The sequence below is a fragment of the Artemia sp. Qi Xiang Cuo genome, chromosome 3 (genome assembly GCF_049724085.1).
Source record: "Artemia sp. Qi Xiang Cuo chromosome 3, ASM4972408v1, whole genome shotgun sequence".
Classification (NCBI taxonomy): domain Eukaryota; kingdom Metazoa; phylum Arthropoda; class Branchiopoda; order Anostraca; family Artemiidae; genus Artemia; species Artemia sp. Qi Xiang Cuo.
Window position 1 is genome coordinate 64,470,762 of NC_142796.1, and position 26,165 is coordinate 64,496,926.

A 26,165-nucleotide genomic window follows, 5' to 3' on the forward strand; every position below is an offset into this window, starting at 1 on the left:
TCTTTTCTCCCTCCTCGAATGCTGAATTCCAATTTCCCTTGGTCAGACTCAGCCACTCCTTTGTTCAACAGTACCTGAAAGTTTCGACTCCATCCAAGCCATTTCAAAGATATCTCAGGCATGGTATTTCGATGAACTGGATACTCATATTATCTTTCGACGTACCTTGCCCCCCCCTTATCCAAAAATTGAAGCCCACTTTCCCCTTCAAGGCTCCCTCAAAGTTTCAACTTGTCCCTTAAACCATTCCCGATATACTGTAAATAATTTGAAAACTAGGTGCACTATCGTCTTTTGATATACTTGGATATGTGTGTTGTTTCCAGAGTATGCTCTTGGAAAGGTCGGGAATCTTGGCATAGTGTAAAATATGCAAGAGCTCTCTAGAAATCCAATAATCAGAAATAAAATTAGTTTTTGGCCCATTTCTGGGTCCCCCAACAAGGTTTATGCGAAGAAAACATGCAAATTACATGTTACGACCCTTGCCTCAGGGGCTATGGGGAGTCATGTTATTTCTGGGGCATATTTGTTTAACCTTTCGACTTATTTATATATGTATATATATATATATATATATATATATATATATATATATATATATATATATATATATATATATATATATATATATATATATATATATATATATATATATTCTAAATCACGATAATTAATTTGTAATAGCAGCCAATCAAGATGATTCCTTGCAAAAATGTTCTGAGCATTAGCAGGCTTAACCTGCGAGATTAGAGTATACAAAGAAGCTGGTATATTTTCAATAAAGAAGCAGTTCTTCCACTTTTGGAACTTTCTTCATCAACTCTGGATAGTTTATTTAATGCTCGAGACATGTGTTAATGCCTCAGGAAAAGGTTTCGCTTGCCAGAGGAATCTGGCTGGCTAAAATAATGTACAATTAGAAGCATTGAAACATAACAAGGTTTTTATTTAGTGCTAAGTAAATTTAAACTGCCATTAAACAAAGTTACTTAAGTCATAATTTTCTTCAATTTTAGATACTATGTGCTCAAAGACGTGCTGCGCGTGGAGAAGATACGGAAAATATTTCAATGGAAATGATTATTAGAGAAACAACTTTTCCATCAAGAGCTCGTAGAGCAAAATCAGGAGAAGAGCCAACTGTACCAATTAACTTAAATCCCTCCAAACTAAACCCATTGTCTCGATTATATCATGGTATACAAGACACTAACGCTCAAAGTTGAGATTTTTTATTCATAGTCAAATAAAAAGGGAAAGCCTTATTTTTCACTGTCTTTGTCTGTATTCTCTTCAGCTGTTTTTGGCTGTTCTTGATCTTTCACGTTATTTATTTCTGATGTCTTTCCTTTTTCTGGCTTATCTTCAACCTCCACTGGCTTACCTCCTCCTTTTTTGTCTTCAACTTTCACCGTCTCTCCTTTTTCTGTTTCATCTTCACCATAGGGTGGCACTTTTTCTTTTATTTCCATGTTTCTTTGCAGACATTTTTTGCTCAATTCTATTAAATTGTATTTAGCATTTTCATCATACTCTTCAGCAACACATATACATACTGTACTCTTGATAATTTCAAGAATAAGAGATTTATGAGGTTTGACTAAAGTTCCAGTTAAATGTGGGTAAATTTCTTGAAATAAACACAGCAATTCTGGGAGTATGTTATCTCTTTTTATGTTGCTATTTCTTGCATGAACTTGAATATGAAAGTTTTTGGCATCTTTAAAGTGTTCTGCGACGATAGGTTGCAAAGCCTTCTTAATTTCTTCGATAGATGCTCTGCAGGTTATCTCAACAGGGAGAAGTCTGAGAAGAAATCGGGTTTTTTGTTCTCCATTTTCCTTGATCTCATTTATTAATTTTCGGGCTACCTCAAGTGGGGAAGGGACCTAAAAAGAGCAATTCTTGATAAAAATCAACAGAGGGTTTACATAAAACCAAGAAATTCAGATTTCATCTCCCTTGTCAAGAAAAGTTAGTACAAATTTTGACCTTCATAAAAATCCTACAAACTTTAGGCAAATACTACCTTTTGAGTCCCTTACACTAACAAAAAGAACTTACTTCAAAGTGTCTTGCGACTTTCGAAGCGAATGTAAGCAAATGGGACTTCAAAGGAATTGGACCTCAAAAATTGAAAACGCATTATAAGGATTATCAAAATTATCCAAGACGAGCTTATTTGTCATTTACTTTGAACAACTCCTTCTTGACCTCATTACTCTGCTGTATTGCTACACAATATTGAAACATTGCACAATACATACCTAGTCTTTTAAATATTTTTTACAATTCCTGTTCATGTGAAGATGCTAAGGCAAAGGCACTGCATTTGAGGTTAGCCCTCCTCCCAGTATTTTTTGTAAAAATAAACAAGTTGATAAAAAACCTATTAAAATTGTGGCGCAAAGTTCTTCAAATTGGTCTCTCAAACAAAAGCCCCCCCCCCCCCAAAAAAAAAAAAAATGAGTTCTACTACAAGGGTCTGATAATTGAAGCACTTCCAATTATTAACCTGAGCATGACAATTCTGTCAATGCATCTTCATTTCCTAGAACCACATTATTTTCCTCATAAAACTTTATTTACAGCATATTTTAATATAATAAGTCATGCAATATTTTAACAAGTAGACCTATTTCAGATTTCTATAGAAAAAATGTGCTTAAGAAGTATGTAAAGTGTTTTCTAAAATTAATTAATATACAAGAAGTTAAATTTTCACTCATAACTCTCTAGTCCTAAAATAAGATCTGCCACTGAAATGAAACTTTATGTGTAGTAATTGAAGGTTGGCTATGTAAAAGTCGAAATCAATTATATGTCAGAAACTACTAAAACATTATCAACTGGTCAGAATAATAGTTTAAAATATTGATGAGAACTACAGGTGTTATGCAACTGAGATTACTGCATGTGACTTCCCTGTTATAAATGCAGCTTTTTGATTATGTAGAAGTAAGTGCACAAACAATATCCCTTTCTTTAGCAAGTGATGGTTGGACCTGAGGTGAAAAAAGAGGATATGGTTGAAATGAGCATTTTGGCTATTCTTAAAGCCCAAAATAAGGACACCAGTCAATTTTGACAAGGGGTAATTTTCCAATGAATAGGTGTGATGGCAATAAGTTAAAGCTTTTTAAATTTGCTAGAAATAAGTATAATCTTCAGTTAAATGAATATGACTTGGTTTTATATAGACAGGGGCGTAGCTAGAGTCTTTTTATTGGGGGGGGGGGGGAGGGCAAGAGGGGTAGGGGTTGCTATTGAGGTAAGTGCTATTCAAGTGGTAGTGAAGATTTGACAAACATGCTACTTGGTGAATTTAAAGACATTACGCAATTGTTTTTTCTGTTGATTTTTGAATTCTAATCAAGTTGCCATCAATACATGGCTAATTTGAAAAAAGCCAAGACAGATAGTCTGAGTGTAGAGGCAAGCTGACATAAGCCTTTTTCAGGAATGTCTAAAAATGATGTTATTTTCACTTGTTGATAGATAGTCTATCATCCATTCATCCAACTTGGGGTAGAACTAAGTTAGATAGTCATAGAACTATAGGGATGGTCAACATTTCTGGGTTGACTCATGACAAACAATGTAGACTGGACTTGTATGCAAAAGGAGGGGACTGAATTTTCTTAAACTCACAGACGAACAAGTGACCTAAGCCTAATAGGCTTGCCTGCCGAGAGTCTCGGGCAGACTACCATGTCCCCTGGAGTCCTAAAAGTCCCCTGGGCTCGCAGGTAAACGGTAAGACCTAAAAGATTCCAAGTATTTTTGTAAATGGCCTGGGCAAACGGCTGGAGTAGCTATGACTCTCAAATTAGACAAATACTCGTGTGTTAGTCGCCAGGTTGGCAGAAATTGCAGGCAAAGAAGCGTCCAGTCCAAAGCCTAACAGGGCTGGCCGCCTGCATAGAGTGTTGGGCCAAGTTTAGCACCCAATTATAAACAAGTATAAAAATAAGTACTAATGCTGGGCTTTTAAAATTGTCAGCAATGAGCTGCTGCAGGCAACAGTAGTACCGTATAGTGAAAACAAGCTATCAGGTGGGCAAAGGTAGTTGTTGCATACACTCGGCTTTTTCCAGACAGATTCACCACTAATGCTGCTGTACAATTACCACAGATTGTGTAATATTATATCCTGACATATTCCTCACATTTTAATAGTGGCTCTATATCTAAATTAAAACTATTCAAAAACTAAAGTTGAATTATTAACTTATCCATTCAGCATTGTTTGACAAAGAATATCCAGAAAATCTGAACTGTTCTTGGCATCATTGAGGCAGAAACATTAAATTAATTAAAGATTGCCAGTGATACTAACTGGAACGGAAAATTGACTCCTTTCAAAAACTACCTTCCCCTTTGTATCTTTGTTAAAAAAAAAGAAAAAACTAGTTCTATAAAAATCACTAAAACGTTTTTTGTGTAAATCAGGGTAGGGGGAGAGGGTATACATTTCTGGAGGAGGGGGTACACTGAATACTATTTTTATGTAAATAATTCCCTTTACAAACGAAGCTTGGTCTTCTAGTGCTGCATGATAAAACTCATAACAATAGAAATTGTGTTGAGAATGAGAATGGGTTGGTACCGCTTGTACGTGCACCCACAATTTCTAAATGGTAAGACACATATACATGTTTTGTTTAAATTCACTTTATTCTATTCTGAGCAGACATTTTGTACAGCGTGCTGATGCAGAGATAAATGTCCCACAAGTAGCGCTGGCGTTGTGTGAAATGTGACTAAATTCAGTCGTAATTCTTACCACATTTATGTCAATTCTTTTTTTTTGAAGCTGGTTAAAAGAAATAATTAGAAAAACAAAATAGCAAGAAGTCAGTAAGGCAGTTCTATATTAATTGGTTAGTATGTGAATCCGAAACGTAAGGAATAAAACGTTATCAGCGCCTATTAGGCACTTCAATGACAAATAAGAGAATCAGAGTTTCAATTGAATACTGGAAATAAAAATTAAAATAAATAAATGATTCCTGGAGTGGATCCCCCACCATCAAATTCCATGACCAAACTACAACCAATTTGACTTATCTAACTATAGCACGAATATCATTATAAAAAGCTCTAAGTCTTATTTTCTTTTTCAATGGTTTGTTTTTATTCAGGAAATTATATTCACTATATATCTACCTTCTTATTCTTCAATGATTCCATTTCTGTCCTATTTGAAGATGTGGAGGAGGGTGCATTCATTTCCACTCTCGAAAGTTTTAAAACAAGAGAATCTTGAACTGATAGGTTTTAGGAAGTAAAAGCACCTTCAATATCAGGGGAGGAGGGGGGGATTTTTACCTGAAAAAAATGACATAAGAAAAAAGTTGCTACCAGAATCATGATAAAGATTGATCAATGATGTCATAATCGTAGATTGTAGCAAGGTCGTCTCTTACTATTCCAATTAAGAAAAAGCCATAGGTTTTTTCCATAGCCATAGTGCTGATAACATTTTATTCCTTACGTTTTGGAGTCACATACTAACCCATTAATATAGAACTGCCTTGCTTGCTATTTTTTCTTTTTTAATTATTTCTTTTAACCAGCTCTAAAAAAAGAATTGACATAAATTTGGTAAGAATTATGACTGGAATTAGTCACATTTCACACAACGCCAGCGCTAACAAGTAAGATAGGGAACACAAGAAAAATAGGGATTCATTACACTTCATAACATGTTCCACGTGAATATTTTTCCAAATATACTGCCTTTGAGACCTTATCAAGTAAAAGTCTGAGCCTAGTTAATAACAAAATTAAAAAATGTTCTATGCTTCCTGTTTTGCCGTACTTTACAGGTTAAACCAAAAAAGTTTGGTTCCAGGATACAATAATAACTTTGAACTGAGGTGAGAAAAAATTTTGGTTCCAGGAGACAAAAAACAAACTGAAATTTAAAATTTTCAGGTATTTTTCTAGTTTCAATTGATACATTAGTATTATTAGTTAGATATCATAAATATTTTTGCAGTTTACATAATAACTTTAGCGATTATGAACTGAAAACTAAACTTTAAAAAAAATGAATTTTTTCTTTGGAAAAATATAGGACAGCAATTTAGAGATACGTACTTTACAGGTTAAGCCAAAACAGTTTGGTTCCAGGATACATTAATAACTTTGAACTGAGATGAAATAAAATTATTTTGTTTAAATTTACAGGAATTATTCTAGTTACAATTCACAAATCAACTTTTTTGTTAAAACCCCTAAAAGAATTACTCTATTTTACATACCTATATCCAAATGCTTTTTATAGTATTAAAAATTACACTTTCTGCTATAGTGCTATAGAAAAGGGCAGAGATATTGATAGGACGACACTATAGAGATATGTACTTTACGGGTTAAGCAAAAAAAAAATTGGTTCCAGGAGACAAAAAACAAAACTAATTCAAAAATTTTCAGGTATTTTTTCAGTTTTAATTAAGAAATTAGTATTATTGGTTAGGCTGCAACCCAGACAATACCTAATTACAGACAGAAAAAAACCTACAGCTTTTTCTTCTTTGGAATAATAAGAGACACGCCTCAAAGAATCAGACAGCTAACTAAGTTCAATGTTTGCTCTTCAATGGTTTGTTATAATTAGTAATGTCGTGGCGCCAGTGGCTAGCAGGATCGGCTGTTAACCGAAAGGTTGGTGGTTCAAGCCCATCCGAGGTTGATTTCTTTTAGTTTGTAATTCAGCTATCAATAAAAGCGTGATACCAATGATACTTACGCAATTCCCATTTATAGTATCGATCCTTTATGAACTCTTACTATACAGTTCGTTACCACGAACTGTTTGACTACAGATCGTTCTTTAATTTAAATATCTTTTAGTTTGATATTCAGCTATCTGCGATTCAGCTATATGCGATAAAAGATTTCACTTACATTCAAAATTGGAAAGACATCAAAAAATTCATTCAGGGAAAAAACATTATAAATGTGATATGTGTCAAAAGAGATTTTCTCAAGCGTCCTATTTAAATATACACCAAAGACTGCATACGGGTGAGAAACCGTTTGAATGTGATGTGTGTAAAGAGTTTTTCTTGATCGGACTCTTTAAAGATACATCAAAGACTGCATACAGGTGAGAAACCTTATAAATGTGATGTATGTGAGAAGAGATATTGTGCTTCAGGTTCTTTGGATAAGCATCAAACAGTTCACACGGGTAAGAAACTGTTTAAATGTGATAATTCTAAGTGATAGTAAGGGATTTAAAAACCCCTGCCCCAATTAGTCCATCTCGTCTTGTTAATAAGAGACAACTTCATTTCCTTAGATCTATACAAAATGGCTAATTTAAGATAAGGTAAGTTGCTAAGCTTTCAGTTTAGAGATAAAATTAGAGAACATCTGAAGACGGGCTTTCGTTAAGGAAAAACTAATAATAATTACGTAGTTCTTAGTAACTACTATTAAGTTAGAGCAGATATACACCTATGCAAAATCGCACATTTAAGGTGGGTTTCCTCAGACCCATAATTTACTTGAATCGGTGATTTTTACAAAGGAACATCCAACCGACGAAATGTTTACGTTTATTTTTACGAAACACAAAAGTCAAGAATAAAAAAAAAACTTTTAGCTTGATATTCAGCTATCAATAAATCACATTTATAGTATCACTCCTTTATGTAGTTTGCTACCGTGGAACCCGGATGAAATCCTTACTGTATTGTTAGCTATCGGTGCAACCCGGATGAAATCCTTACTGTATTAGAAACAGGAAAAAGCCATAGGCTTTTTCTTAATTGGAATAGTAGGAGACAACCCGGCTACAACCTACGTTTATGACATCATTGATAAATCTTTAACACGAAATTATAATATTATTTTAGTTACTATGGGCTGGAAGTTAGTTCTTTACTGTAACTGTATTACAAACAGGAAAAAGCCTATGGCTTTTCTTAATTGGAATAGTAAGAGACAACCTGGCAACAACCTACGATTATGACATCATTGATCAATCTTTAACACGAAATTCTAATCTTATTTTAGTTACTATGGGCAGGAAGTTTGTTCCTTACTATAAAAAAAAATAAACTAATTTTAAAATTTTCAGGTATTTTTCTAGTCTAAATTAAAAGATTAAAACTATTGCTTAGATACCATAAATATTTTTGCAGTTTATAACTTTAGCGATTCTGTACTGAAAACGAAAATAAAATAAAAATTTATTTTTTCAATTTTTACGTCACTTCACTCATTATGTCATATATGGTTGTTAGCACACAATCGGTGTTAGATATTACGACATATATGGTTATTATTAGACATAATGGTATACGATTATGATTTATGTACAAAAATCAAATATCTTTGAAAAGACTGCAGTATGAAAAGACATAAAAAATGCAGTTTTTAATTGAAAAATTTATTCTCTCTTAGAAATAACTTATTTTAGTTATAAATGATTTTTTACCCAACTAAGTTCCTTTAAAATGAGCCATTAAACAACTCTCTACGATGTTCCAGTGCCAAGCTATATGTGGAAAAGAAGAAAGAAAAAAGAAAAAAATATGCCGTCTAGGCAGAATGTTGTAGTAGTTGTCACTTTTCTTGATTTTCAAACCAATATATATCCCTTGCTGTTCAAGCCAAGGGACAGAAAGTTTCCTATACAGGGGTTTCGGACAAGGGGGTTCTAATGGTGTACTTTTTGTTTCGATCTGACTCCTTTTTTTTAGGATCTATGGGTTTTTATATTTCTTAACATTGGACGTGATCGTCTCTTACTAGGTTGCTAGCTACCGCTGCAACCCGGATTAAAAAATCAAATATCTTTGAAAAGACTGCAGTATGAAAAGAAATCAGAAATGCAGTTTTTATGTAAAAAGTGATTCTATTTTATTTTTTTTTATTAAAAGAGGCACTAAAACTTTTAATTTCTGTTCAAATAAGCCCTCTCGCAAAATTCTAGGACCTCTGGGTCGATACGATCATCCCAGGTAAAAAGAAAAAAGGCAAACAAATAAACACGCTTCCATGTTCGTTCTTCTGGCAAAAAATACAAAATTTGACATTTTTGTAGATAGGAGCCTGAAACCTCAACAGTGAGGTTTTCTGATACACTGAATCTGATGGTGTGATTTTCATTAAGATTCTATGATTTTTAAGGGGTGTTTTTCCCTTTTTTGAAAATAAGGCAAATTTTCTCAGGCTCGTCACTTTACGCTGATGGATATGAGTAAACTTGATGAAACTTGTATATTTGAAATTAGCATAAAAATCCGATTCTTTTGATGTATCTATTGATATTAAAATTCCGTTTTTTAGAGTTTCGGTTACTGTTGAGACGAGTTGCTCTTACTATACAGTTCGTTACCACGAACTGTTTCATATTCCTTATTATAAAAACTAAAAAAAACTAAAACTAATTTTAAAATTTTCAGGTATTTTTCTAGTTATAATTAAAAAATTAAAATTATTGCTCAGACACCAAAATATTTTTGCAGTTTACATAATAACTTTAGCGATGCTGAACTTGAAATTAAAATAACATAAAATTATCTTGTCGAGAGATGAACATGTATAAATTTTGCATTCACTTATTACGGCATATATGGTTATAACCTATAAACGATTATAACGTCATTCATCAAGCTTGTACATGAAAATGCAGTTTTTTTTGTCAAAATTGATTCTATTTAAAAAAAAATATTTTATCTTTAATTACAGAAGGCACTAGATGGAACAATTTCCTTTAAAATGAGCCATTTTACAGCTTTCTATCGTTTTCCAGTGGCCAGGTAGCTGAGGAGAAAAAAACAGAAACAAAAAAAGATGTTGTATGTTTAGAATATCGTGGTTACAGCCAATTTTCTTGATTTTCAAGCCAATATATTTTCCTTGCTATCAAGCCGAGGGACGGTAAATTTGCTATAAAGAGGTTTTGGACAATGCGGTTCTAATAGTGTAATTCTTGTTTCGATCTGAATATTTTTTCAGGAGTTATGGGTTAGGCTACTTTAGTTTTTACTATGGGGCGTGATCGTCTCTTACTAGGTTGCTAGCTACCGCTTCAACCTTGGTTAAAATAATCAAGTAGATAATGATTCCTTTTGTTGCTTCAATTACAAAGGTTTGTTCCTTAATGTAAAAACTTGATGAAACTTATATATTTAAAATCAGCATAAAATCCGATTCTTTTGATGTACCTATTTATATTAAAATTTCGTTTTTTAGAGTTTCGGTTACTATTGAGACGAGTCGCTCTTACTATACAGTTGGTTACCACGAACTATTTGATCCTAAATAAGGGTTTTTGACAAGGCAATTCTTATAGTATACTTTGTGTTTTGATCTGACTATATTTTTAGGAGTTAGGCTATGGTAATTCTTAGTATGGGACGTGATCGTCTCTTACTAAGTTGCTAGCTACCGCTGCAACCCGGATACCAGCATTCGGTTTTACTGGTAAAATTCTTAAAAGACAAGCGTGTCGCATTATAATTTTAATGGTGATTTTTCCAAATATTTCATACCTATTACGGTCTATACTAATAGTTCAGTCATTATGGCCAAGAGTTTGTTCTCTAAATGTGTCTTGTTGAGTATACATATAGAAATGAAAACTAATTATGATAAAATAGTTTTATCTATACTCTAATTTGAAACAATTCAATTAAAAATTGTCAAAGATTGTCATTAGAATACGTTTGTCAAAATCTATTTATCGGTATATACACAGTTTTGTGGAAAAATCAAATCAATGAATACCTTACTAGAGCACAATTGATGAAAGTGTGTCTCATGATTGGAGGTCTGCGGGTTCAAATCCGCCAGTAGTAAGGGCCCAATATTGAATATAGGAATGATTCCTTAATATAATTTGATTAAAACATGACGTTTCTTTAGAGCTGCTGTTTTCTCATCCTGCTTATATAAGTTTTTGGCAATCAATTTGAGAACGTCCTTGTTTTTCTCATAGTTCCCTTTGCTTTTGCCAGCAACCTGTATAGCTCGACTTTGATATCTTTTCTTATCCTTAATTTTCCTTTTTCTTACTTGTGAAACTATTACAATAAATAATTTTATTATGGGGTTAAATTGCTTCTAAAACTTTGTGTTTAAGTAACACATCAAGTATCAAAAATTGAACCAAAAATCCAACTAATTTTTAAATTTTCAGGTATTTTTCCAGTTTCAATTATAAGATTAAAATTATTGCTTAGATACCATAAATGTTTTTGCAGTTTATAACTTTATCGATTCTGAACAAAAACTAAAATAGAATAAAATTGATGTTTTCAATTTTTATGTAATTACTCATTACGTCATATATGGTTATTATATATTTAAAATCATCATAAAAACCCGATTCTTTTGATGTATCTATTAGTATCAAAATTCCGTTTTTTAGAGTTTCGGTTACTATTGAGACGAATCGCTCTAACTATACATTTAATTACCACGAACTGTTTAATTGCTTCAAAAATCAAATATCTTTGAAAAGACTGCAGTATGAAAAAACATCAAAAATGCAGTTTTTTTTGTAAAAAGTGATATTTAAAAAAAACGTGTTTTTTGATTAAACAAGGCACTCGAACTTTCGATTTTCGTTTGAATGAGCCCTCTTGCAACATTCTAGGACCACTGGGTTGATACAACCACCCCTGGTAAAAAAAGAAAAAGGGCTAATTAAAACGAATCCGTGATCTTTCTTCCAACAAAAAAATACAAAATTTAACGTTTTTGCAGATAGGAGCTTGAAACCTCTACAGTAAGATTTTCTGATACGCTGAATATGATGGGGTGATTTTCATTAAGATTCTATGACTTTTAGGGGGTGTTTCCCCTTTTTTCGAAAATAAGGCAAATTTTCTCATGCTCGTAACTTTTGATAGGTATAACTAAACTTGATGAAACTTTCATATTTAAAATCAGCATAAAAATCAAATTCTTTTGATATATCTAGTGGTATCAAAATTCCGTTTTTTAGAGTTTTGGTTACTATTGAGCCGAGTCGCTCTTACTATACAGTTCGTTACCACGAACTGTTTGACTATTGGAAAACCTTGTGGAGATTAGAAAGCATCTTTGAAAAGACTGCAGTATGAAAAGACATCAAAAATGCAGTTTTTTTTGTCAAAATTGAGTCTATTTTAAAAACTATTTTATTTTTAATTACAACAGGCACTAGATGTAGCAATTTCCTTTAAAATGAGTCATTATTATAAAGCTCTCTATGATTTGTCAGTGCCCAGCTAGCTGAGGAGAAACAAAAATGAAAAGAAAAAAAACATGTTGTATGTGGAGAATATTGTGGTTACAGCCAATTTCCTTGATTTTCAGGCCAATATATTTTCCTTGTTATTCAAGCTAAGGGACAGTAAGTTTGGTATATAGAGGTTTTGGACAAGGCGGTCCTAATAGTGTACTTCTTGTTTTAATCTGAATGTATTTTTAGGAGTTATGGGTTACTTTAGTTTTTACTATGGGGCGTGATTTTTTCTTACTAGGTTGATAGCTACCGCTGCATCCCGGATTGCTAGCTACTGTTGTATCCCGGATTACTATTGAGACGAGTCACTCTTACAATACAGTTCGTTACCACGAACTGTTTGACGACCCAGATTATGTAAACCCTGATTACAAACAGGAAAAAGCATATGGCTTTTTCTTCTTTGGAGTAGTAAGAAACGACTCTCAAAGAATCAGGCAGCTAACTAAGTTCAATGTATGCAATGGTTTGTTCTTCTAATGATTGTCTTTTAATATAATGTTCATTCTTTACTGTATACAAAATTCCACAATTTTGCAGATAGGAGCTTGAAACCTCTACAGCAAGGATCTCTGATACGCTGAATCTGATGGTGTGATTTTCATTAAAATTCTATAACTTTTAGGGGGCGTTTTACCTTTTTTTCGAAAATAAAGCAAATTTTCTCAGTCTTGTAACTTTTGATCGATACAAGTAAACTTGATAAAACTTATATATTGAAAATCAGCATAAAAACTGACTCTTTTGATGTATCTATTGAAATTCTGTTTTTGTTTTTAGAGTTTTGGTTACTATTGAGACAAGTTGCTCTTGCTATACAGTTTGTTACCACAAATTGTTTGATTCAAAAATCGAATATCTTTGAAAAGACTGCAGTATGAAAAGACATCAAAAATGTGTTTTTTTTTGTAAAAAGTGATTCTTTTTTTTTATTAAAAAAGGCACTAGAACTTTTAATATCCGTTTAAATGAGCCCTCTTGCGGCATTCTAGGACCACTGGGTCGATACGATGACCCCTGGTAAAAAACAAAAGGGCAAATAAACACGCATCTGTCTGTGATCTTTCTTCTGGCAAAAAATACCAAATTCCACATTTTTTCCAGATAGGAGCCTGAAACCTCTACAATAAAGTTCTCTGATACACTGAAACTGATGGTGTGATTTTCTCTAAGATTCTAAAACTTTTGAGGGGTGTTTTCCCCTTTTTTCAAAAATAGAGCAAATTTTTCCAGGTTTGTAACTCTTGATAAGTAAGACTAAACTTGATGAAACTTAAATATTTAAAATCAGCATAAAAATTCAATTCTTTTGATGTATATATTGATATCAAAATTCTGTTCTTTAGAGTTTCGGTTACTATTGAGATGAGCTGCTCTTACTATACAGTTTGTTACCACAAACTGTTTGATAAACCATGGCTTTTCAGGTGACCTTAGTTCTGTATTTTAAAGGAAGTAATTAAGCCTTTATAGCTTTGTGATACTATCTGGAATTAGCTGAAACATCAATTCCAGAATACTGTGATTTTAAGTAACTATCCTAACAACAATTGTTCAAAGGCAATTGTTTTTTTGTTTTTTTGTTTGCAAGTTAATGGATAATTGCTGATATAAATCATTGTCAATGAGATAAGAGATAGACAAAACTAGAGAAGATAGATGAAATAAGAGAAGGAAACAAGTCTGAATCAAGAATTAGGCTTCATATCAGTCTACCAAGGCTGTACCCAGCGGGGGGGCTAAGGGGGTTTGACCCCCCCCCCTCCCGAAATATTTGTCTGGCTTGTAAAAACGTAACAAAAATGGATAAAAAAAATTGTTTTAAGTTTTTTTTGTGTAGCCCCCCCCCCGAAATTTGTTTTGAGTAAGACCCCCTCTAAAAAAAACCTGGGTACGGCCTTGCAGTCTGCTGACCAATACTGAGGAAACAGGATTTACCTTGCTATTGGTTTGTTTTTTAACCTTATTTCAAGTATATTTTCAAATTTAGGGGGTTGAAACAAGCTTGATTCAAGAATGTGGGATATCATTGAGCAACATTTTGAGGGTCTACTCTGGTAGCTATTTTCTGATCTGCTTAATGATAAGTTTACTTTTATTAATTTCTTGGCAGTTCTTGAATCAAGGATTTATTTTGATTTAATGATCTATCTGAGCCATTTTAAGAACTAATTATGGTTCTTCTTGATTTAATTGCAAAGGGTTTATCATGATTTTAGATTCACTACCACCTTTAACAGTGACAAGAATTTTTCAGGACTAATACAGGTTTAACAAACTCAGTCTGAAATTTTACAAATTAGCCAAAACTTTTCAAATTCATCCAGGTTGATTAGCATAAAATCAGAACTTATACAAAAATCGGGATTTCTCAATTTTTAATCTACTTTTACTGCCGTTTTTTCTATGCAAAAAAAAAACGGTGACAATTTTCTTTAATATTTAAGAGAAAAGGGCTTGATCTAGGGAGCCACTTTGCTGTGGAGCAATAGAAACCACTAGTTCCAACAGTTACAGATTTCAAATTTCCAACAGTTGCCATGATGCTACTGCTTCCTGGCAAGACTAGCTTTGTTTCTCCTTGAAATTTCCTATGGAATCTCAAAGAAGAAGTATTGGTTCCCAAAAATGATTTCCATACTAAAAATAAGTCTTGTTCTTCCATGAATATATTCACTAATTACCTATTTTCACTCGATGTCTTTTTGAGCAGTTTTAGCTCCACCTTTGTGAGTATTATTGGAATAGAGTTGATGCTAAGCACATAACACAGTGAAAAATAAAAAGAAAAAAAGATATAGTGTGGAGTGGGCAAAGTTTCTGCACATTTGGAAAATTTTGATTAGCATTTATAGCACATTAACACCAAGCTGTGAAATTTCCTTAAAATTGTGTATTTGCCAATTTCGGTTTTCCCAGTTCCAGAAAAACGACTTTGGTACAGCCCTTGATCTTCTAATTTTTTAGCTGTTCATATGTCAAAAATGGGTAATGTTTTTTGGGGGTTGAATTGGCTACTGTATACTTTATAAAAAAAAATCCTAGAAAAGAAATGTGTCTGTGATTAATGCATGATTATGATTTGGACAAACGTTGCCTTTTCCTCCCTTGATGTTAAAACTAAATCTGTTACAGCATGGAAATGCACGACAAGCTAGACCAGGAAAACAATCATATTCTTTGTACTCAAACTTCAGAAACACAGAAATTCCCAGATTTTCCTTCCAATAGTTCTATGGTCTTGAGGATTACCTAAAGAAAAATACTAGATAAGAGGCTTTTTGCTATATTGGCAAGAATTGGATTAAAATGAATTAAACTTCCACAAATGTTCTCAGAACCTAAACTTTGTCATTGAAAGATCCTTTGAAGTGTCCTCATCTACCTCTTTGCCCTACAAAAGGGACTGACCTTGAAGAACTTATACAAACTTTATGTTTTAAAAATGAAACTTCAGAAATAGATTTATAACACACAAAAAACCCAAGGAACATTGAGCCTCATGGGTGCCAACTAAGATGAGAGCATTAGTCCCCCACCCTAGATTTCCACCAGTACAATGTTGTTGTTGTTGTTTTTTTTTGGGAGGGGGGCTCATTGAAAAACTACTTTTTTATATTTATTATTGACACCATTAGATTCTGAAAAATATTTTTTATCCCCCTCTTTTTGTGAACTGACAAGCCTGTTGAGCATCATAAATTTCTCAGGTCTAGTCAATTTCTAGATTAGAGGTTTTCAAATATCTAGGAAAATATCTGTTTTTGGGAGAATACAACTATTAGAAATGGTTTAAAGCCTAAATTATGCCCTGGACATGTTTTTCAGGCTCCTATCTCTATTTCTTCCCTATTTCTAAGGCTATTCTGCAGCAGGCACTTATGCAGGATTTTCAGGGGGGGGGGGGAATAATGAAAAGATATATTTGAAAAGTTGAGCAATAAGTGCCAAGAGATTTGACAAAATAATTTATTTTTGGAGTTTAGGCAAGCCATTGTTTTAAAAACTACTTTAAAACAATCATAAATATGCATTACTTCATTTTATGGAAATGGATAAATTTATAGTCTATTTTACATATTGCCATTAAATTCACAATAGCACTAGGGGAGAGAGGGGCGATACCGCACGGGGGCGACTCCGTACATTTGACCTGTCGTCTAAAGTTTTTGAGCTAATCCTTTCAAAACATTCCCGCTAGGTGCCCTTCATGTAACGCACATTTGGCGCAAGTTTTAAATTTTGGAGAAAAGACAACCGAAAAAAGAGGTAAGGAAATTTTTATATGCTTGCTGGAAATCCTGACACATGTAGTCTCTATAATTATATTTTCTAAGTTATTGTAGCTCTTGGGCCATAAGTTAGAAGGATCAGACAAGGTATGCCCCTGCTATTTGAATGGCAATTTTCATCAGTAAATATCAGGCCGTTATCTACGAAAAAACCAAATTTCAAAATGGCGTCAACATGGGGTAACTCTGGACACTTTTTTGGGGGTGATTCCGGACACTTTTTGTGGTGTCCGGTTTCGCCCTGTTCTGACGGAAGTCTTTCATAAGTTGGAAAATGGAACTATATGTAGCTGGAAGCAGAATATTGGTAAAATTGACTGTATCCCTGTTGTCTTATAGAGAAACTGAAGTGATTTGTTTTGACTATCAAACTTTGTTTTCAACATTTACACTTAGACAAAAGTTACCCCTTGCCTTACAGCCTAGCCTATTTAAACACAACTACTCAGTATAACAATCTTTGTCTTGAATCAAAGTTGTCCAAGATTAAGCCTGCCTATTATTTAGATACTTTGTTCCAACTTTAAGACCCTGGGTTCAAGATTGGACAGCATTATCTATGATTTGGCTAAGCTTAACCTTTAATTTCTATCCGAAATTAAGGTGTACTTTTGACTGTCTATGCGTTTAAAATAGTCTCGGCATGTCACTGTCTATGGAAAAAATATTCAAGCTAATCTTAATCGAATATTCTTCAATACTTTCTAACTGGTGTACCAATAACCCCCCACCCCCCACCCAACCCCTCCTTGTTTAAAATACATACTCTGAATTGTGTACATTCAATGGATTATTGTCTTGTGTATTATAATGTTTAGTTTTATAATATATGTGATTTGAACTTATAATTAGACAGTGATAATTCAAAAGGAGTCATGTGACATTTATATAAGCTTAGATTTACAGTCCACCTTCAGAGCTATGTAGATCAGTTCAATTCATTTTCACCCAGCATATTTAAAAATAATACTTATTATTAAATGATTTACTATTATGTTGAACAATAAACATTTATTCAAGGCCTACTTATATCAGAAAGATAAACAGTAGAGTTTAAGGCTGTACCAAAGGGGGTAGAGGGTTTGAAACCCCCCGAAATGTTTGTCCAACTTGTAGAAACGTAAGAAAAATGAACATAAACAAATGTTTGATGTGGTTTTTTAAAAGTTTTTTGTTTAATGTTTTGTATTATAATGTTAAACTAAACATTACACTGCCTGCAGGCATCTTTCCATTCTATGCCTCAAAGCATGGCGTGACCTGTGTTAATTTCCATGTTGTTCTCTTAAGATTCTGACGATTATAATTTTCTTTTACTGATGGCTTGCTACTATATTTGAAAGGGGAATAGTCCTCCTGATCCATAATTAGTCAGGCGTGCTGTTTTTCAATTTACACATGGGAAGTTATCTTTCCGAGCAACCGCAGAAGAATTTTCCCTGAAGAAGAGTACGCTTGTGGATCCCATGAAACAATACAAGGCAAAAATGCAACATCTCGAGCAGAGTGGTGCTAGTGGTAGCAATTTTGACAATGACATTGTTCAGGAGACCACTAAGTTTGTTTTTACTTCCAAACAAGAGAAAGAGCTTGCTGCATACCTCGATAAATGCTCACTACTTAACCATGGGCTGACTCCCTATGCAGCAAGAAAGTTAGCCTACCAATGGGCAATAACATTGAAGATAAAATTCCCATCAAGCTGGAAACTGAATGAGAGAGCAGGAGTGGATTGGCTAAGAGGTTTCATCAAGTGGAACGCCAGTTTGTCCATCAGAAAACCCGAAAATACAAGCCAGGCTCGTGCTGCTGGCTTTAATGCCGTTGTACTTGGTGTCTTCTTTAGAAATCTTCAGGAGTTATATTGCAAGTATCATTTTCCTGTTGGTAAAATTTGGAACTGTAATGACAAAGGAGTACCCACAGTTGTTCAGGCCTCAAAGGTGATTAATAAAAAGGAAACGATATAGGTGACACAGACTGTGTCAGCAGAAAGAGGGGAAAATACCACAATGCTATGCTTTGTATCTGCAATTGGTGAGACAATTCCACCAGTGTTTGTTTTTCCAAGAGTCAAAGCTCCAGAGAGGATGTATCAAGATGGACCACCAGGATGCATTGGCTTAGCCCATCACAGTGGATGGATGACTTTGGACAATTTCCTTTGTTCTATGAAAGACTTTCTAAAAGAGGTCAAACCCAGCAAAAAAGAGCCTGTTTTACTCTTGTTTGACTATCATGAAAGCCATATTTCAGTAGAAGTAGTTTCTTTGTGTAAAGATAACAGCATCTACCTCCTAACCTTTCCTCCCCATTGCTCCCATCATCTCCAACCCCTTGATGTTTCAGTGTATGCACCATTGAAGCATGCAATCAGGGAGTCGTTTGACAATTGGATGCAATTAAACCCTGGCCAGAGAATTTTAATACATGAAATAGCAAAATTGTGCAAGTATCCCTTTCTGGAAAAGCTGAATCCTCAAAACATCACAGTTATCTTTCCGAGCAACCGCAGAAGAATTTTCCCTGAAGAAGAGTACGCTTGTGGATGCCATAAAACAATACAAGGCAAAAATGCAACATCTCGAGCAGAGTGGTGCTAGTGCTAGCAATTTTGACAATGACATTGTTCAGAAGAGCACTAAGTTTGTTTTTACTTCCAAACAAGAGAAAGAGCTGGCTGCATACCTCGAAAAATGCTCACTGTTTAACCATGGGCTGACTCCCTATGCAACAAGAAAGTTAGCCTACCAATGGGCAATAACATTGAAGATAAAATTCCTATCAAGCTGGAAACTGAATGAGAGAGCAGGAGTGGATTGGCTAAGAGGTTTCATCAAGCGGAACGCCAGTTTGTCCATCAGAAAACCCGAAAATACAAGCCGGGCTCGTGCTGCTGGCTTTAATGCCGTTGTAATTGGTGTCTTCTTTAGAAATCTTCAGGAGTTATATTGCAAGTATCATTTTCCTCCTGGTAGAATTTGGAACTGCGATGAAACAGGAGTACCCACAGTTGTTCAGGCCTCAAAGGTGATTGCTAAAAGGGGAGCAAAACAGGTGACACAGACTGTGTCAGCAGAAAGAGGGGAAAATACCATACTGCTATGCTTTATATCTGCAATTGGTCAGACAACTCTACCAGTGTTTGTTTTTCCAAGTCAAAGCTCCAGAGAGGATGTATCGAGATGGACCACCAGGATGCATTGGCATAGCCCATCGCAGTGGATGGATGACCTTGGACTATTTCCTTCGTTCTATGAAACACTTTTTAAAAATGTCAAACCCAGCAAAAGAACAGCCTGTTTTACTCTTGCTTGACTATCATGACAGCCATATTTCAGTAGAAGTGGTTTCTTTGCGCAAAGATTACGACATCTATCTCCGACCTTTTTCTCCTCATTGCTCTCATCGTTTCCAACCCCTTGATGTTTCAGTGTATGCACCATTGAAGCATGCAATCAGGGAGTCATTTGACAATTGGACGCAATTAAACCCTGTTCAGAGAATTCTGATGCATGAAATAGCGAAATTGTGCAAGTATCCCTTTCTGGAAAAGCTGAATCCTCAAAACATCACAGCTGGTTTTGAGAAGGCAGGAATTTGGCCTTTAAATCCAAATGTGTTCACAGAAGTCGATTTTCTGCCCGCTGAGGTGGCAAACCGCCCAGATCCAGCCGAACAGAATGCCCCAGAGACTTCCAATATGGATGATCCTTACCCTGGTTTATTTTGTGATTCATGTCCTGTCATGATGGGTCAACAGCAGTCAAACTTGCTTACGGCAGTAACCCCTGAAAGCATCAGACCATATCCACAGGCAAAAATGCAAGTGGGTCCATGCAAAAACCATAAAAAAGGCAAAAGTAGAATTCTGACAGAAACGCCAGAAAAAAGAGCACTAGAAGCAGAGACTGAGCTTGCTAAGAAAAAGAAAAAGTCGCTAAAAAAGTCAAAGGTTTCACTCATTACTGACAAAATTAGAGACAGCATTTCAGACATAGATATACAGCTCAATGACGAGTCAGATGACCAGTCTTTGCATTGTGGAAGTATCAGTGAGTTTGAGACAGATGAAGAATTATCTTGTGGAAATTTTGTACTTGTGAGGTTTATGGTTGGAAAGAAGCAAAACTCTGCTGTTTACTATTTTGGTGAAATTGAAGAAATAAGTGGCAGAGTAGCAAAAATAAACTACCTGCGCAAGTCTGGTAGGAAGTTCATCTTCCCTGAATGTCAAGATTGTACAGAAACTGACTTTCAAGACGTTATTATGAAGCTTCCTGCACCAGTATCAGTAGGAGGAACTGGGCGAACAGCCAAATCTCTTGTATTTGGCTGTGATTCAGCCCAATTTCCCATAAAACAAATTTAATGTTATATTTAACTTGTATATTATCTGAATTAAATGTTAATAATATCTGAATCAATAATTACAAGCATTAATTAATGAATGTACAGAAATCCCCCATGTGTGTCCAAAGTCACCCCCTGGTTAGGGGGACTTTGGACATTTGAAGAGGTCAAACATTTTTGGGTCTCACCAAGAAACAAATTGATGGATGTCATTGGAAAAAATCACCAAGAAAAGTGAATAACTGAGCTATCTATTCATGTAAAAAGGAAGTTTGTATCTTTAGAAATACGCTTTTGAGGGGTCAAAATCCTCAAAATGTATGGTTTCACCCCTTTCTATACTCTTTAGTCTCTTTTCTTAGCAGCTTCATTGGTATTAACAATTGTAAAATGTTAGTTTTTGCTTTTCTGGAATATAGTGACAATGGTATATTTTCTGTGGCTAACCACATCTAAAGGAAATATGATAATAAAATAAAAGTAGCAACATTAGATTACTTATTTTACCCCACAATGGTCTCAGATGTAGTGCTAGGATGTATGAAAAACTAAAAGAAAGCACTAAAACAACAAAATTCTTACTTTATAATATACAACACGTTTCTTTTAGCCTAATCAGATTATTGCACTTTCTTCAATTGTTATCCACATTTTGTTAACAGTCAAGAATTATCATTCTTTTGAAAGAAGCACCTCTATAAAATAAAAGCAGTACCAATTGAAACCGTGTTTTATGATCCTTTTCAATATGATAGTCATTAACTTTACAATGCACCCTGCATTATCACCTAATAGTCCCATATATAGCCCTAATAATATAATTTTTTTAACTAACTGAATCTAGTTGTACATTATATGTCCTTTGTTAAAACAAGTTTTTACATAGCCTATTTTTTATACTCTAAGGTTACATTGAGGACCATCAGAGGGGTGAGGTACATTGCCAGAAAGGTGGCCATGACATTTGGGAAGAGCATAAAATAAGAAGTCTAATGGTATTACTTTTATTTTGTTCAGATATTTCTTTCAGAAGATTGGTAATTCTAGCCTGTTATGTACATTTTTAAATTATTTCAAATGAAAATTTTATGTAACAGCTATAGGGTGTTGAAATCTCTTAGTTTGCCATTTTCACCAGGTCAAGAATGTGAGAAAACTGGTTAACAAGGAAGGTATACTGTGTCACAAGATGCAAAAAGAACTAAGAAGTATATTAGTGCTATATCAGGGACCAGCAGGGAGAGAGGGCATTGTATGAAAGGCAATAAAATATTCATGAACAGCATAAAAAAAAATGGAACTGATGGTGCTACTTGTACTTTTGGTTTATTTCCTTTAGATATGGTTAACCACAGCAAATTTACAGTAGCAGTGTAGGAGAGAGGTGTTTCTAAAGGAAACATCTTAATAAAGAAAAAGCATTAGCATTACATTCCTTATCTTATGCTAATTTCAATATAATAGTTGCTACTCAGATAATACACCCCTCCCCCTTGGTGGTCCCATATATAGTCCTAATAAAGTAATTCTCAATAAATTCAATCTGATCTTGTGTCCTTATAATTATTAATAATTATTAATAGTGAAACTATTATTACAGTGTGGAATTTATCTTTGTCTGTCATTGATAGTTTAATTTAACAAAGTATTATTTGAAATTACCTTTAAAAGTGGATAACAATAGAATAAAACGTAGTAATTGGATTAATAGAAACATTCTGTATATTGTAAAGTTTGAATTTCATTATTTCAGCATTTTCTTTTAAATTTAAGTATTATCAGGGCTACATATAAGACCACCAGGGAGTGGGGTGCATTGTCAGAAAATTTTCCATGACATTTGGAAATAGCATAAAACAAGGAATGATGTGAATTTTTTTTATTAAGATTTTCCCTTTAGAAGAGCCTCTCTTCAGTAGATTTTTAAATATTTTTAAAATTTACCTAGGAAGATAGTGAATACATCACTTGATGCCTTTTTTATGCTCTTCCAAAATTTAACAATTGCTTCTGGGGCAAATTCCATTTTGAACCCTTAATAGGGTCCCAAAAGGTAGCTTATTACCTTGTCTATAGTTTTTGGACTAGGCCTATGATGTAAATTCAAAAAAAATATTTTAAAAATAGTTGAGATATAAAAATTAGCTTTTAAATGAGGCCTTAAACAACTCTAAGGTTTTTCATGGGCCTGTTAGCAACAAAGAAAAAAAAGAAAAGAAAAAACAGAACAAAAAAAAAAGACAAAGAGGAAACATCAGTGCCACCTAAGGAAAAATGTAATGTTTCTTGTTGTTCTAGATGAGGGCTGTAAAATTCCTAAATTGGGATTTTCAACAATGATCATTCTAGTTGGTGTAATTTTTGTTTTTCTGTGACACCTTTATTTAGGAGTTTCATGCTGACTTCAAAAAGTTTGCAATTTTTTTTCAAAGTACCATTTTCCTGTTAAGACTAATGAAAAAAAATTACCATCCTTAATCAGCTACAAATGTCAATTTTTTGTCACAAGGTATTTTTTTAGAAACACATTTTTAAATGTAGGTAAATATGAGCTGGGTAAAATTCTACTTTAGCTACTTTTGGCTATCTTGGGAAGCGGTTAGGTTAGGAAAATGAAACTTTCAGGGTTGGATCTACAGGCTAAAGTATGTCAAGGGAAGGTATTTTGTAGTACCTACCTCCACTCGTTCTCCCTCTAGAGGGTCCTGACCTATAATAACTTGTGTATTTTAAAAGTGAAACCATGCAAAACAAGTTAATTGCTGATATAGAGCACAATAAAATTGTTTACAGCTTCAAAGCTTTCCTCAATGCCAATTTAGGCTAAAAGGTTTCAAAGATCTGCAAAAACATGTCATAAATTGAGAAGAAAAACCTTTATTATTGCTTAAAAATCTACTCAAATAACATAAATTGCATTTCAGAACTAAAGCCAGAGAAAAAGAAACTGATAACTGAAAATTAAGGTAAAATGTTGCTTAGTCAAAATTTCAATAGGTGTGGCAAAATGAAATTTGGAATCAAAAGCTTTGGTAAAAAGTAAAAACAGAAACCAAAAAAAACAATCAAATATATTTTAAAAAACCTATTTATAGAAGGGGAATGTGAATCTTGGGTTCAGCTCCTAGGCCAGGAGCAATTTTTCATGCAATTATTTTTAATTACTAAATTAAAGTCAAAGGTTTGTTTGTAACTTTGTAACTAGTGGCCAGTTTGTATATTTCTATCATGTAGGCAAATTTCAGGACCCCCTAGAGGGAGAAGGAGAGGAGGTATGTACTTCAAAATACTTTCCTGGGACATACTTTAGCTTGTAAACCCATCCCTGAAAGTTTCATTTTCCTAACCTAACCCCTTCCCAAGATAGCCAACAGTAGCTAAAGTAGAATTTTACCTATGAGCTGTTTTAAGCCCCTTTGATAAATTTTGCCTTGGGAGTGATAATTAAACTTGAAGAGAATAAAAAAAAGTACCAAGTGATGTATTCACTTTCTTCCTAGGCTAGCTAAATTATATCCTATGACTAGGTTATGTATCAATTTACCATCTTCTGCAGTGTTACCAAATTTACCATGGGAATAATCTAGACTATGTAAAGTGGTCTGTAGGTAAATTTACAGTGGGCCTTATAATTTAGCTAAGATGAAAGTGAAAATGTCATTTGATGCCTTTTTTTATGCTCTTTCATATTTGTTTCTGGGGTAATTCAATATTTGTTTCTGGGGCTAATTGCATCTTGAGCTCTTAAATGGGCCCTGAATGTATTTTATATGAATAATTAAAGAGTATAAAAAAGCATCAAATGATGCTTTCACTTTCATCCTAGCTAAATTATATAACCAACTGCAAATTACCATAAAATTTACCCACCCCTAACCCCCTAATGTGCAAATATATACCCTGAATTGTTGACAGCAAAGTTTGGAATCACACAATTCAGCACTATTTTGTTAATGGCATTTGAAAACTTGAAATGGTAAGAGAATGGTTCATATTTGAGTTGTCTAATAAATGAGGTTTGAATTGTTATAAATAAGTAATTTTGAAATATGGTGGTTACAAAAATGAAATACATTTAGGGCCCCTTTAAGGGCTCTAGATGCAACTAACCCCCAAAGCAAGGTACATTTTTACCAAATCAATTATTGACTTACAAATAAAGCAAATATACCACTTGATACCTTTTTTTTATGCTCTTTCCAAATATAATAATCATTTTTGTTGGGAATGAATTTTACCACCACCCCTATATACCACTTCAGGGTATATATTTGCACATTAGGGGGGGGGAGTAAAGTTTAAACATACCTCCCAATTACAACAGAAATAAAATTTGCCGCCATCCCCCCCTAATGTGCAAATATATACCCTGAATTGGTATATATAAGGGTGGGGGTAAAATTTGTTTCTGACAAAAATGATCCTTATATTTGGAAAGAGCATAAAAAAGGCATCAAGTGGTATATTCACTTTATTTGTAAGTCAATAATATGATTTGGTAAAATTTTACCCAAAGCAATTCTTGAATCATGAAAGAGCATAAAAAAAGGCATCAAATGCCATTTTCACTTTCATCTTAGCTCAATTAGCCTATAAGGCTCACTGCAAATTTACCAGGCTGTATATTTATCCATAGGGGACAGGGAGATAATGAAGCAACACCCTAGGAATGAAATAAGCTAAATAGCCTAAGTATCTATGATAGTTTTGATGAAATTTTCAGAATTTTCTTCTAAGGGTTCCTTGGTCCTGAATGACACTTATATCTTTTCCTGTATTGTAGGCAAAAGAAACCTAAATTAGTCATTTCCTATAGCTAATAGCCTACTTACTGTGGTTTTTATGAAGACAACATTGTTTGCACCACTGTCTACAACTTGAAACCTTCTTTGTTCTGTTTCTATAGTTCTCAAACTCTTTAATTCTGAGTCTAGATCAGATTCTATATCTTCAGAGCAAGCCAGTGACTTCTTTTCCAGGCCATATAGTTTGTCAGAAACTTCATTCAGAATATTATATGCCTCTCTTACACATTGTTTCTCAGCATTATTGCATGTGCACAAGAAACCTTTCAGACCAGGTGATAGTTGCTTTCCTTTCAGTTTAATGGACTTCGCGGATTTTTTATAATATTCTTTTGCTTTTCTTTTTCTTTCCCCAACCATGTCTAATTTTATTCAAAGCTACCTCTTTGTCACTCTATGCAGGCTTGCCATATGTAAAGGTTAAGTCACTAAAATCTTGAGAAAAACACTCGATGA

The 26,165-nt window shown here is 33.9% G+C and overlaps 2 protein-coding genes across 2 annotated transcripts in view; one reads left to right on the forward strand and one right to left on the reverse strand.

The window, feature by feature from the left end:
* Positions 1–1,268, forward strand: part of mRpS34 (mitochondrial ribosomal protein S34) — a 40,439-nt gene extending 39,171 nt beyond the window's left edge. Inside the window, exon 5 of the mRNA XM_089086470.1 lies at positions 1,020–1,268. Within this exon, the coding sequence (XP_088942596.1) occupies positions 1,020–1,229 (210 nt within the window). The 3' untranslated portion in view covers positions 1,230–1,268. The remainder of the gene's footprint in view (positions 1–1,019) is intronic.
* Positions 1,220–26,165, reverse strand: LOC148954412 (THUMP domain-containing protein 1). The gene is made up of 2 exons (XM_089086469.1): positions 25,737–26,165; positions 1,220–1,892 (listed from the first exon to the last, which is right to left on the reverse strand). The coding sequence occupies exons 1-2, from the start codon at positions 26,067–26,069 to the stop codon at positions 1,266–1,268; spliced, it is 960 nt and encodes a 319-aa protein (XP_088942595.1). The 5' UTR covers positions 26,070–26,165; the 3' UTR covers positions 1,220–1,265.